The following is a 13212-nucleotide window of genomic DNA, read 5'->3' as shown; positions in this document are numbered from 1 at the left end:
TGGGCTGAACAAAGGGGGGGGGAACCAGCCCCTCGTGGGCTGGTGCGTCCCCCAAAGGGGCCCAAGGCACCTAGGGTTAGAAACCCTAGGGGGTGAGGGCGCCTCCCACCTGACTTGGGGGGCAAGTCCCCCCTTGGCCGCCGCCCCCTCCTTGTAGATGTGATCTAGGGGGCCGGCCCTCTCTCCCCTTTCCCCTATAAATATAGGGGGGAGGTGGGAGGGCTGCCACACCCTTCCCCTGGCGCAGCCCCTTCCCCCTCTCCAACACCTCCTCCTCCATAATGCTTGGCGAAGCTCTGTCGGAGAACCACGAGCTCCATCACCACCACGTCGTTGTGCTGTCGGAGTTCTCCCTCAACTTCTCCTCTCCCCTTGCTGGATCAAGAAGGAGGAGACGTCCCCTGGTTGTACGTGTCTTGAACGCGGAGGCGCCGTCCGTTCGGCGCTAGATCGGATGTTCCGCGATTTGAATCGCCGCGAGTACGACTCCATCATCCGCGTTTCATGTAACGCTTCCGCTTAGCGATCTTCAAGGGTATGAAGATGCACTCCCTCTCTCTCGTTGCTAGCATCTCCTATATTGATCTTGGTGACATGTAGGAAAATTTTGAATTATTGCTACGTTCCCCAACACGATAATTGCCACACCGTGCGGCATGTAGTAACATCGCCCACACGTTTTTACACTAAAGTTGCCATCTAAAAGAAACAAATCTCAAAAAAACTGAAACTTGTCATTCAAACAGAAAGTTGCCATACTTCATAAGACTAGCCATGATGGAGATTAACATACACATATCCCTAGACTATATTACTACCTTCATAGTGGGTAGTAACATAAGTGCAAATTATCATTTATTAGGTTATAGACTCATATTGAATTGGGACATGTGATGTTACAGTAACTAGCTAAGTTACTCAAACTATCTCTCTCCTCATTAACTCATTGACACATAAACAAATTTGCTGAGTTGGATTTGATGTTACTGCTGAAGTTACTCCCACTGTGGCTAGTTAAAGTTGTCATCCTTTTGTAACTAAGATTAGCTACAGTGGAGAGTAACATACACTAGTCACATACACATATCCCTAGACTATATTACTATCTTCATAGTGGGTAGTAACATAAGTGTGGTGTCATGCAAAGGCTTATTTATTAGGTTATAAACTCATATTGCATTGAGACATGTGATGTTACAGTAACTAGCTAAGTTATTCAAACTACATCTCTCCTTATTAATTTATTACCACATAAGCAAATTTGCTGAGTTGGACTCGATATTACTGCTGAAATTACTTCTATTGTGACTAGTCTAAAGTGGCCATCAAAAAAATATGGATGGAATTACTTCGTATCACGTGTGTGAGCATTATCATTTGGGAAAAATAAACGGACTTAAAACGTGTGTGAGCATTATCATTTGGGAAAAATAAAGGGACTTGAAACAAAGAGGCGACCACGGTCAGTTTCCAGCACAGTCCATCGCCAACTTCCCTCTTTCCCCTTCTCCCCTCCCCAAAACCTCCTCGCCGCCGGCCAATCGGGCATCCGCCATGGTCTACCTCCCGCCCCACCGGCGCCACTCCAGCAGCTCCGAGCCCGCCCCAACCCCTTTCCCACCGATCTCCTCCCTCCAGTCCCTTTCCATCTCCTCCCCTCGCGGTCGCGGGCGTCACCACCTCCGCCCGTCCAACAACAAGATCATCCACGCCGCGGGCTGCGTCTCCCGCTGGTCCCCGCTCCCGCCCTTCCCCCCCGGCTCCGGCGACGCCGACACTTTCCGCCTCGTCCCCTTCCCCTGCGATCCCATCGAGCGCGAGACCGGCGCCAAGCCCCTCGTCCTCGCCCTCTCCTCCCCGAAAAGCGCCCCCGGCTCCGCGGAGGCCGCGGTCGCGGCCATCACCGAGAGTTTCTTGCCGGACCTCCTAGCCGCGGCGGAGAGGGCGAGAGCGACGGCGCGCGATGCGCCCACGGAAGACGAGGAGGTAAAGCTGAGCCTCGTGGCAAGGGTGGGCAAGGTCCTGTTCCAACCGTGAGTCTTCTCCTACATTTGTCCGTCCACCATTTCATTTCTTGAACCTGTGCTTCGTGTCACATCACATTGTGATTAATGCGCAAAGAGCTGCTTTCTTTGGGTGATGTTGTGTAGCGGACCTAGCGGCGGACCCGTCTCCCTGGACTCTGTCCGCGACGCAGCAAAAGCAGGGGCAGAAGGATCGAGGAGCCAGGTCCGTAAATCGTTCTATACGAATTTGCCCGGCAAGTGTGTGGATGAGATTGGGATGTATATTGGGAAGCTGACGGATCTGAAGTTCGATTCATCAAAAAAGCACTACCATGTCAAGGTTCGGACGTCCCGACAGTTTGAGAGTTATACCTGGTTATTTTTCAGATGAGTGTGAATTGACTTTGGGGCCTGTAAATACCTGATAGGTGTTTGACAAGCAGCGAAGTGATACGACGATGTCTTGCAAATGCACCGTGCAAGAGGATGGGAAGCTTGTGATCCACAAGGTCTGTATAGTATACATTTATGTCCTTTCTTTTGGTTTTCAGATCTCAGCGTGACAGTTAACGTTTAGCGCTAACACAGTATGAAATATTGGGATTGTGCATAGTTTTGTTCTTTTACGCCTGACAATTAAGTCGTCTCAATTTATAAGTTGGTATTCATTGAGACGATGTATGCTGCTAACTTTTTAGCCATCAATTATCATGCTTGTCTTTGTTCAAAGGAAATTTTTGGGCAATTCAGATGAAGGAATGCGTAAATAGAATCAGTTTGTATACACGATATCATTCACTATATGCGTACCACTATATGTGGTCTTCTGATTGCCACTCAAGTGGGCGGTGTTTCCTTCTTTCTCTAAAGCAGCCGTGTCTCTTGTCTGTGGTCTATAACTTGGACAATTAGCTCTGAACTCAGTATGTTTTTTAACTCAAAAAACTGCAGCAATAAAACTCAGTGTGACAGCATTGTTATGGAAAAGCAACTATGTTTGCTTGAAATGAGTTGAATGGAGATTGTTTCACTGGCAGATGTAGGCTATAGTCGATGCGATTATTATTCTTTTTTGCCTTGTTTCTTTTCATTCTACTGCTGATTTTGTTGGGCATAACATTTTCCCTTAGATAGGTGAGGAGATGTGCAAAATTTCATTTATACCATGTATAGGGCCAGTTGGTTAGGTTATAATACGTGGCCCACATACTGTGGCTTGTGCTAAATTGCTCAGATATACTATTCATTACAAGCCGCCAGCTAACAATGGTTTTCTTTCTCATTAGTCTCCACTGTTACTTCTCGTGCAGGTTGAATTGAACCAGATACGGCAGCTGGTGGAGGACATATCCTGCCTGTCCAAAGATTTTGATTTAAGGCTGATGTTGCGTACAAAAAGGATCCTGAAGAACATAGACGTGAGTTCATATTAGAACTACCTTGAGCCTTTCTGTTACGATCTTATCTTCTGCAGACTCATCTGATATCACTTGCAGCCTGAAGTGGAAAATGCCATAAAGAGCTTAGTGTCTTCAGCTATTGTTGATCCTGATGCCAAAGGGGGACTTAAATGGCCACTTGGGAATGAGTCGATTGGTGAGAGGTTCAGCATAGTTGGGGTGTGGCATACAAGCTATAGTGCTTTCAGGAATAAAACCTTAAGGTTGAAGCTCAGGTGTGCTGACCGGTTTGACCACCGGAGCTCCACTGGAGAGATTTCCAATGAAGTTACCTTCAAACTAACTGGCATATCTGAGAGACTGCAGGTTACTACACGATAAATCAATTCATAAGATAATATATTTTTTGACGTGTTTTCATAAGATAATATCATTTTTTTTATTTGTGATGTTCCTGAGCAAATTATTTGGTTGCATGTGGTAGGGGAACTTTTGGTCTATGGGTGTATATACACCCTATATGGAAAAACATATTAGTAATTAAATAAGTGAAAAAATTCTGAAAATATTTTTGAATTAAAGTTGACCTTCCATTGCTTGTAAGAAAAAATCCATAAAAAGATAAAAACCTTTTGACTTCTTTTCAGAAAAAATAAAAGTTTCGGCAAGAATAGTGTGAACAGTGACCTATAATAGCAAATAATTTTTGTTTTCTTGCCATGAAGTCAATGCTGAGTTTTTGTTCTCAGAAATTTATATACTAGTGCAAAAGAATGTCAAGTTTATTCCAAAAAAACTTCTAAACTTTTGACTTTTTTGTAATTATTAAAAAATAATCTCATATAAGGTGTATATACACCCAGGAACTGAAGGGTATTTCCCGTTGCATGTGTGACTTACCTGCATTTTATACTGGCTTTGCTTGACCTAATGTCCAAACAACAACCCTCTTGTGGCTATTTCATACGCATGTAATGCGCACACCTAATATCCTGTTTTAGTGCTGACATTTGGCTACTCTCAATTGGAATTACCATGTCATGTGCACACCTAATATTCTGTTCTCCTACCAACATATGAGTGCTTTGTGTTTTCTAACCGACTGTGGATTGAACAGCACAATGATTCTGTCTCCTTAAGCATTTACCAGGATGGGAATGAAGAGGTGGACACTCTGAAGGGGATGCTGGACTCTGCGGTGCAGATGATCTGGGACACTGTTTTGAGCTACAAGATCAAGCCTTGAGCTTGGGTATGCTTCTTTTTTTTCCGAAACGGAGGCAAAAGATTTGCCTCATCTATTAAATAAGAAGAGGATAGAGTTTGTTACAAGGGCACACTTTTAGACGGCATGGAAGATTACTCACACAAAATAATGTTCCCTAATATTTCTGCTCCGGCGGTGATCCAAAGGTTTGCCTCGCAGATGATGTTGTTTAGCAAGATTGGTGGCGGAGCACTCCTGTTCCGGAAAACACGGGCATTCCGCTCGTTCCAAATGGTCCATGACACGAGCATGGTTAGAGAGGCCATGGCCTTCCTGTTGGGGACTCCGGCACCGGTCCTATTTGTCCACCATTCCTTGACCGAACTCTCAAGATGCCACATAGAGGTGTCCATATGATGAAGCCCAAATTTTGCAATGACCAAGTTCCATAGCCTAATAGTGAAGCGGCACTTGAAGAAAAGGTGCGGTCCACTTTCTTGCTCTCGCTTGCAAAGGGTGCAAAGACCACAATTTGGCCATCCACGTTTTTGTAGTCTATCCGCGGTCCAAATTCTGTCTTGGATAGCCAACCAAGCGAAGAATTTAGCCTTTGGTGGCGCCCAAGTTTTCCAAACCATTTGGTCCATGGGAGAGAGAACCAAGCCAAGGAATTGGGCCTTGTAGGCGGAGGCTGCAGTGTAGTGCCCGCTTGTCGTATGCTTCCACACAATAGTATCTTCAGAGAGTGCATCCAGATGTACATCATTCACAAGTGTCCATAGTGTGAAGAATTGTCGGATGTGCTCAGCGGAGACAACCGTGGAGGTGTTGATCTTGAGGATCCATGCATTATTTTGTAGGGCCTCCCGCACCTTCCAATTCTTCCTTGAGGAGGCCACAAAGACGAGCGGGGCAACATCCTTAGGCTTGCACCCATGGAGCCAGGGTGAATCCCAAAAAGGCGTTTTAGCGCCGTTCCCCATGGTGATGGTCGTGGATGCATAGAAGAAGTCAAGGTCCTCCTCATTACATGGATTTCCCAAGCCCACCCACAACTTTTGTGGTGCCGTCCATTCAAACCATGGCCATCTCAAGCGCAAGGCCCGCGCGAATTTATCGGTGTTGAGAACCCCTAGGCCGCCATATTCGCACGGGCGGCAAACCATCTCCCAGTTTACCTTGCACTTGGCGCCCGTCGTCTTATCCGATCCCGACCAAAGGAAAGCCTGCTCCAGTTTGTTGATATTGTGAAGAATGCCCGGCGGTATGACCAAAGATGTGATGAAATAGACCGCTTGCGAGGTGGCAACAGACTTAACAAGTGTCGTCCGTCCAATGGTGGTGATGTTTTGCCCCTCGTATGTCACCAACTTGGCCGCAATTTTGTCCTCAAGGAAATTGCAAATCCACCTTCTTAAGCTGCCAGACGGACAATGGAAGACCCAAGTATCTTATGGGGAAGGACGCCCTGTTAGCTGGCAATCCTTGCAGAATGTGCTCCAGGTTTAGGTGATTGCATCGAATGGGCACAACCGAGCTCTTGTGAAAATTGGTGCATAGTCCGGTGACCTCCCCAAATCCGCGCAAAATGGCCGAGAGGTTGTCAATATCTTTTTTGATTGGAGCCATGAAAACAGCTGCATCGTCTGCATATAGTGAAGTTCGCACCATGATCCCTCTCCCACGAATTTTGTGGAGTAGTCCTTTTCGGGTTGCCAGCTCCAGTAGTTGTTGGAGTGTGTCAATTGCAATGACAAAAAGGAGCGGGGATAGGGGGTCCCCCTGCCGAAGGCCCCTACCGTGCTTGATGGGGTTGCCAGCCACCCCATTTAACAGAATCCTAGAAGATGATGTGCAAAGAAGAGCCGCAATCCAATCCCGAAACTTGGGGGGAAACCCCCTCCGCCGAACGAGGTCGAGGATGTATTCCCATCTGACCGAGTCGAAGGCTTTGCGTATATCTAGCTTGAACAGGAGAGACGGAGTCTTGCATTTTGTATAGCCTACGGGCCAAGTTCTGGACACACATGAAGTTATCGTGGATGCTTTTGCTCTTGATGAATGCACTTTGGGCGTTAGAGACCAAGCTGTTCATGCGCGGGGCGAGATGGATGGAAAGAATTTTTGCGATAATCTTGGCGACGGCATGAATGAGACTAATGGGCCTGTAGTCCGCAATCCCCTCCGCGCCCTCTTTCTTGGGCAACAACACTATATTTGCGGAGTTGAGCCAATGGAGACTAGATGTGTGAAGGGAGTCAAATTGGTGTATCACCCTCATCATGTCGAACTTAATGACGTCCCAACACTTCTTAAAAAAAACTCCAGTGAAGCCGTCTGGGCCGGGCGCCTTGTCACTTGGCATGTCATTGATTGCCTCACGTACCTCCTCAACGGTGATGGGTGAGTCGAGGCCGTGCAAGTCATGTACCTCTAAGTTGAGCTCCTCCTAGTTTAGATCCTTATTGCACGTATTTCCTTTTTTCATCACTTCAGAAAAGTGGTCCAGAATGAGCTTCTCCTTAGCGTCATGCTCGATGATCCACCCTTGGTCATGTTTTAGCCTATGAATGTGATTTTTCCTCCTTCTAGCATTAATCCGGCAATGGAAGAACTTGGTGTTGGCATCACCCTCCTTGAGGTTAGCAATTCTCGCATTTTGCTTTTTCCGAGCTTTCTCAAGCACGGCCAAGCTAATGACCCTCCTTTTAAGCCTCGCCCTAAGGTCACTCTCCTCGGGGGAGAGTTGTCGGGTCTCTTGAGCGATGTCGAGGCGTAGGATCACGAATAGTGCAGCGTGTAGGTGAACCTTTGCCTTGGAGAAAAGGCCCCTACTCCATTCGGAAAGGCGGAGAGCCACCTTCTTGAGCTTATGGAACAGGACTTGATATGGCTCAACATGCTCGAGCGGCTCAATCCAAGCCTTTTTGACCACCTCCATAAAGCCGGGCATAGCAATCCAAAAAATTTCAAACTTGAAGGTTCTAGGCCTCCGAGGCCCCTTGTCATCTGCGAGGAGAAGCGGGCAGTGATCGGATAGAGAGGACGAGAGGGCGTGAAGCAGATGAGTGCTGAAAGTGGTGTCCCACTCGGCATTGCAAAAAAACAAGTCCAGTTTGCACATAGTCGGGTTTTCCCTCTCGTTGCTCCAGGTGAACCTCCTATTTTGCAGGTTTATCTCTTTAAGCTCACAACTTTGTAGTGTCGCTCGAAACCGATTAATTCTACTTCGATTGACATGCCTTTTATTTTTGTCTCTTGCACTATAAATTTGGTTGAAATCCCCAGCCGCAAGCCATGGCATGCCATTGGGCGGTTTTTGGCTGATAAGCTCCGCGAAGAAGGCATCTTTGCGAGATGAATCCGCGGGGCCGTACACGGTGGTGAGCTTGTATTGCACATCGGAGTCACGAATACAGACCATGGCGGACAGGCAGAAGGTGGTAGCTGTGATGTTGGACATTTCCACAAGGTGATCGTCCCAGAGCAGCAAAATGCCTCCACGAGTGCCGTCCGCCGGCCTTTGCGCAAAACTGCGGAGTCTGCTCCCTCCTAAGAAGGAAGCTGTGAAGATGTCGACATTGTGAAGCTTTGTTTCCTGTAGACACACAATATGGCAAGAAGAAGCAGCGATGGTGGCGCTGACAGTAGCTCGTCTTTCCGGACAGTTGAGGCCCCAGACATTCCAACACATAACATTGATAGGTTGCACTAACATGGCAACATGGAGTACACTTCTGAGCTTGGCCACATGCCACACACAACCCAGCTATGGTTATGCTTGTGCCATGCAACCCAACCACACTTATACGGACCAACACACATGGACCAGGATTTAGCTAACATAGAGAACATTTCAACTCAAAGACATCAACTTGCTCAGGTGGAGGCCTGCAGAGCAGCAGCGGCATCCTCCATCCTCTCCATGTCCATAGCACCCTCCCCTCCGTGCTGGATGAGGGCGTCCTCCACACCCATGGCCTACACATCACCTAACCTGAACAAGTCTCGCATGGCAGATATCACCTCCAGCGGCAGCTGCTCCTTGAAACGTTCAGCAAATGCATCCAGGGCCTTGGCCGTGATGTCTTCTCCGTCCTTAACGATCCCCAGACTATGAGCAACCAGGATCTCAGCCGCCTTAGCCACTGGCGCTGGCACCACCCTTGCTCTGCCAGCAGCTTTGAGCCTTGCACTAGTCCTGTGCAGCGAGAGGCCCGCACTTGTTCGGGCAATGTTCACTCCAGCAAGAGTCTTACGACGCGCAGCAGGAGGCCTGGGAGGCGTTGATGCAGGGGAGGGCAGCAAGGGCTCCTGCCGATCTTCAAAGAGCACGGTCAGGCCAACCCCAGCTGACTGCAGATCAGCCCTGCGGAGCCGCACCGGGGATGGCGTGCGCTGAAGCGGCCCATTGGAGATGAGCGGGGGGGGGGGGGGGGGGGGGGGGGGGGGGGGGGGGGGGGGGGGGGGGGGGGGGGGGGGGGGGGGGGGGGGGCGAAGCCTCGAACCCAGGGGGCTTCACCGGCGACAGAGGAGGGAGCAGATGCGTTGGTGAGCACAGCTGCAACACCGTCGGGGACGGGACCGCCAGAGGTGCTGTCATTGCCTGAGCCTCGTCCCTCTTGGAGCAAGCAAGTCGAGGCAGCACCGACGTGGGGGAAAGCGGGGGCAAGACCGGTGGCGTAAGACTCTCCTAGGAGCGTCTGCGTGCAGCCCGCGGTGAGCCTTGGCGTGCCGGGCTGCGGCCACGCACCGGCTGTAGCTCCAAGGCGTCTGCCCCTTCGTCACTAGCGGAGCCAGAGCCCATCAGGACCAAGGGTGGCACGGCCGGCGCAGCGTCACCCAGGGCGGCCACAGCTTCAGCGCCATGGCGCCTCCCGCCCTTGCCGCTCGAGCGATCGCGAGACCTCTCCTGGCCATCTTGCCGCTGACGGTCACGGGCGCCCCTGGACAGGGAGCGACGGATGCGGTCGCGCCAACCGCCCTGTGCGCGCGGGCCATCACGCCCGCGGCGGCCGCCGCGGTCGTCGTCGTCGTCGCGCCGCGCCGGGCGCTTGACGTCGCTGGGCTGACCAGCACGCCTGTCTCCCCGCCGCACCGTGCCGTCCACTGTACGGCGGAACCAGGTGTACTCGTAGAGGTCAGGAGGTGGTGGGTCGTCGTCGTCCCGCGCCTTGGAGTGGTCCTCGAGCAGGTCCAGGTGCAGCAGCACACGGTGTCTCAGGCCGCGCCGGCCGCGGCGTCGGAGGCCGCGGGCGGGCAGCGTGAGCCACTTCACCTTAGGAATGGCGTTGGGGTCGGACGTCCACGCCCAGAGCGATAGGTCGCGTGTGTCCTCCCGGCGCAGAGACCGCTGCTCGATGTAGTCGAGGGAGCACCGACGGCCGATGACGAACGCAGCGACGTACTCATTCCAGGCATGGACCGGGATCCCCTCGATGCACAAACGGACGTGGTGCATCATGTCTTCATTGTCAGCGTGCACCTCGAGCCTCCAGGCGCGGACGAAGAGAGAGGAGTTGCCGACGAGGAAGTCGCCACGGTTGACGGCGTCCGCGCAATTGTGCTGGTACATGAACTTGACGAGGTACTGCTCGGGGAAGTGCCGCACAACACTCACGTCCGCCGGCCGGAAGCCGAAGGTGGCGGCGAACGCAGCGGCCACGGTGTGGCAAGGGACATCCTCACGGGCCCCTTCAAACCAGGCCACGGCAGCGTTGGTGGAGAGCAGCACCGACTCCGCCTGCATCTCCGGCGTGGCAGGGACCACGACGAAGTCTTCCTCCGGCCGGTTGGCCGCGTCACCCAGCCTTGACATGACGGGGTTGGTGTCGCCTAGCAGCAGCTGCGGAGGGGGTTGGAGGAGAGGCCAGCCCCGTCCCGGGCCGAAGACGGGAACGGTATCTTGAACGACAGCGGCAGCTGGTCGGGGAAGTGGCGGCGGAGGGATGAAGGCGAGGCACGGCAGGGAGCTTAATGGACGCCACTTATTCTTGCAACCGCGAGCCCGGTGGCCATTTTGCAGGCAGTGAGAGCACCGAAATGGCTCACGGCAAGCTGAGGCGCGGTGTCCAGGAGCAAGGCAGCGGCAGCAGCGCCCTTTAAGCCACCACGGGATGGGGGACGACGTGAATGCCTGGGCAGGCAAAGCCGGGCGGCACGGGCCTCGCCGCGATTTGACGAGATGCCAGGCTCCGGTCACATCCGCCTCGCGCCCCGCGCTTGTCGCCGGCATTGAAGAGCAGGCCGTTGGTGGAGATGGGCTGGAGCGTGCTCCCGCCGCGGCGCAGTTATTTCCGTCACCCACCTCACAGTGAAAGCCCGATCCAGACGCAGCTCGCGCCGATCCAGCCGCAGCTCGAGTTGATGGAGCGACCGAACCAGACCCCCGCAGACCGGCACCTAGGGGCGACTCAGGGACGAACTCCGAGTCCGTCGCGGTCCCAGCACCGCGGCCATGGGACGGCGGCGACACCAGATCCGCCCACGATCCACCTGTTGGCCGCGGCAGAGAAGCGGGGCGCGCCGAGCCAGCGGCCGGCAGCCCGGGAGGAGGGGGCGGGAGGGGCATGAACCAGGAGGCGGCAGGTTGGCCGGCATGGGCGGCGGAGGGGGCCGTGGCCGCCGGCGCCAGCGCGGGGCTGGAAGGGGGCGGTGGGCTCATAGGTCTCCTCTCGAGAGTGCTAACCAGCTTGGGTATGCTGACATACAGGGGGAGTACATTGCATTGTCATTGTGTGCCATATAGTTGTTTGACGATGCTTTGGTCTTCCTTGCTAGTTGCTACTGCAATGGGTGTGGTTTACAGACCCGCTGTCTATATAGAGTTGTAGTAGTATTTAGTAGTGGATTACTGAATTGCCATGCTGGTTAACTGCACGAGAATGCGGTGTGTGCTACCTGCTGAGTTGCAATTTTCAGATTGTTCGCATTTCAGTTTTCGTTCCTCACCTTCCCTTGGCAACCATTGCCTTAGATTGCTGGCGGTGACTGCTAACAACATATAGTTTTCCCTTGCAACAACATATAGGTTATTAGGCTGTGCTGTTTAAACAAATTAAGGAGAGCTATAAGCATGACACATTAGGTTGTAAACCTAGTATTACAGGCAACATAGCATCTTTGTTAACATCCAATAATCTGCCAATACCAAACAGCTAAGCAAGCATGGAAGGTATCACACTTTTGATGGGCTACACATCTTTTTATTATGTACTCCCTCCGTTCTAAAATAGATGACTCGACTTTGTACTAACTTTAATACAAACTTGGGTCATCTATTTTGGAACGGAGGGAATACTTCCTAAAGTTAGTATAAAGTTGATACACTTATTTTGGGACGGAGGGAGTACACCATAAAGGTAAATTGATTGACTTCTGCAATAAAAAGTACATGTACACAGGACACCGTTGGTTGCAACCATCACACTGTCACATGATGCTAGTTTTATTTTCCATTATGCACAGCCACACATGTGGAGCTATCACAGGTAAGATTTCAATATGATGATTGTCTTGTAAACGAACCACCATGATGAAACAAAAGATCATCTGTTTACGTTCTGCTGGTATGTAAACACTAAACGGGACATAAGAATATCAACTTGAATATCGCAATGATATGTGATTCTTGAATGTCAAAATACTAAAAATTTCTAGATACCCCGAAGATAGATTTTAAATGCCTCGTTGGACACATCAGATGCAATCAACGACAACGTTCTGAGACCTAACCATTGGATGCTTTCTAGTTTTCTCCTTTGCAAGCATCAGCGATGCACCTAGTGATGCTATTTCACAACCATTACCTGTTCTTTCAGTAACTTTCTTAGGAGTCTGCTGAAACAGGTATAAGACACGAATTCATGTGATCAAAGAACGCAGATACAATATCAAATGCCAGTAAGAAATACCAGACCAGCGGGCGGTGGAGGACATGGTCAGAAATAGCAACATCTGTATATATAGTTGCAATTGTTTTATGCACTTGTATAGTTGAGTCTTGAGAAACTTTTGGTTGCAACGGTATTTTGTGACTTTGTGTGCATACGTTTAGCGCACATAAAATTTAGTTCATTTCGATATACATATATTAGCGAAGAGTAAATGGCAGGGATCGGTGAAGCCGTGAGGGAACTGTTAGCGAGAAGAAGGGAGAACACCATATCCACCACAAGAAGGGAGAAGGGAAAAAAGCATCGCCCCCAACAGGATTTTATAAACGCATACAACTTGTGAGAGGCGCCCCACATATCTCACGCAGCCCTCGCGTCGCTCCCCGCTCGGGCGGCGCCCAAACCCTAGCCGTCGGGGCCGTGATCTCCCTCTTCCCCTCCCTCCGCCGCCACCGGAGGACGCCGCCCGGGCTAAGCCCGGATGCCGACAGCGGTGGCGGGGGACTCCCTCTCTCCCGCGTCTTAGGGGTGGTGCAGTGCCCCTAAACGCGTGGTGACGTGGCCGATCCAATTTATGCGTCGCGGCGGCAATGGTTGCGGCAGGTGCCGGCATGGTGGCCGGCCCTGCCTTGGGCGGCGGCAGCTGTAGGTGCGGCGCGTCACTGTACCATGAAGGGCGGTGGCTGCGGTTGGCGGCGGCGCGC

General features: G+C 51.4%; 2 protein-coding genes across 3 annotated transcripts; one reads left to right on the top strand and one right to left on the bottom strand.

The window, feature by feature from the left end:
• Positions 1–1463: 1463 nt before the first annotated feature.
• LOC125515995 lies at positions 1464–11747 on the top strand. Of its 2 annotated transcripts, XM_048681477.1 has the most exons (7): positions 1465–2033; positions 2151–2346; positions 2435–2515; positions 3317–3424; positions 3503–3772; positions 4557–4658; positions 11310–11747. In XM_048681477.1, exons 1-6 carry the CDS (start codon positions 1555–1557, stop codon positions 4650–4652), a joined length of 1230 nt encoding a protein of 409 aa, XP_048537434.1. In that variant the 5' UTR covers positions 1465–1554; the 3' UTR covers positions 4653–4658; positions 11310–11747. The 2 variants fall into 2 exon arrangements, with proteins under 2 accessions (XP_048537435.1, XP_048537434.1); XM_048681478.1 differs by lacking the exon at positions 11310–11747 and having other exon boundaries at positions 1464–2033; positions 4557–4831.
• Positions 9121–11301, bottom strand: LOC125515994. Its single transcript, XM_048681476.1, has one exon. It carries the CDS (start codon positions 11275–11277, stop codon positions 9307–9309), a length of 1971 nt encoding a protein of 656 aa, XP_048537433.1. The 5' UTR covers positions 11278–11301; the 3' UTR covers positions 9121–9306.
• Positions 11748–13212: the final 1465 nt, after the last annotated feature.

The sequence above is a fragment of the Triticum urartu genome, chromosome 6, assembly GCF_003073215.2.
Source record: "Triticum urartu cultivar G1812 chromosome 6, Tu2.1, whole genome shotgun sequence".
Classification (NCBI taxonomy): domain Eukaryota; kingdom Viridiplantae; phylum Streptophyta; class Magnoliopsida; order Poales; family Poaceae; genus Triticum; species Triticum urartu.
Note: the sequence above shows the minus strand (reverse complement) of the source record. Positions and strands in the feature narration are given on the sequence as shown.

Bases quoted from the DNA above. Each gene is read 5' to 3' on its own strand.
- LOC125515995 (XM_048681477.1), top strand. From the start codon at position 1,555: ATGGTCTACCTCCCGCCCCACCGGCGCCACTCCAGCAGCTCCGAGCCC. The intron at 2,516-3,316 runs GTCTGTATAGTA...CTTCTCGTGCAG, and splicing joins GGAAGCTTGTGATCCACAAG to GTTGAATTGAACCAGATACG. The intron at 3,773-4,556 runs GTTACTACACGA...AGCATTTACCAG, and splicing joins GCATATCTGAGAGACTGCAG to GATGGGAATGAAGAGGTGGA.
- LOC125515994 (XM_048681476.1), bottom strand. From the start codon at position 11,277: ATGAGCCCACCGCCCCCTTCCAGCCCCGCGCTGGCGCCGGCGGCCACG.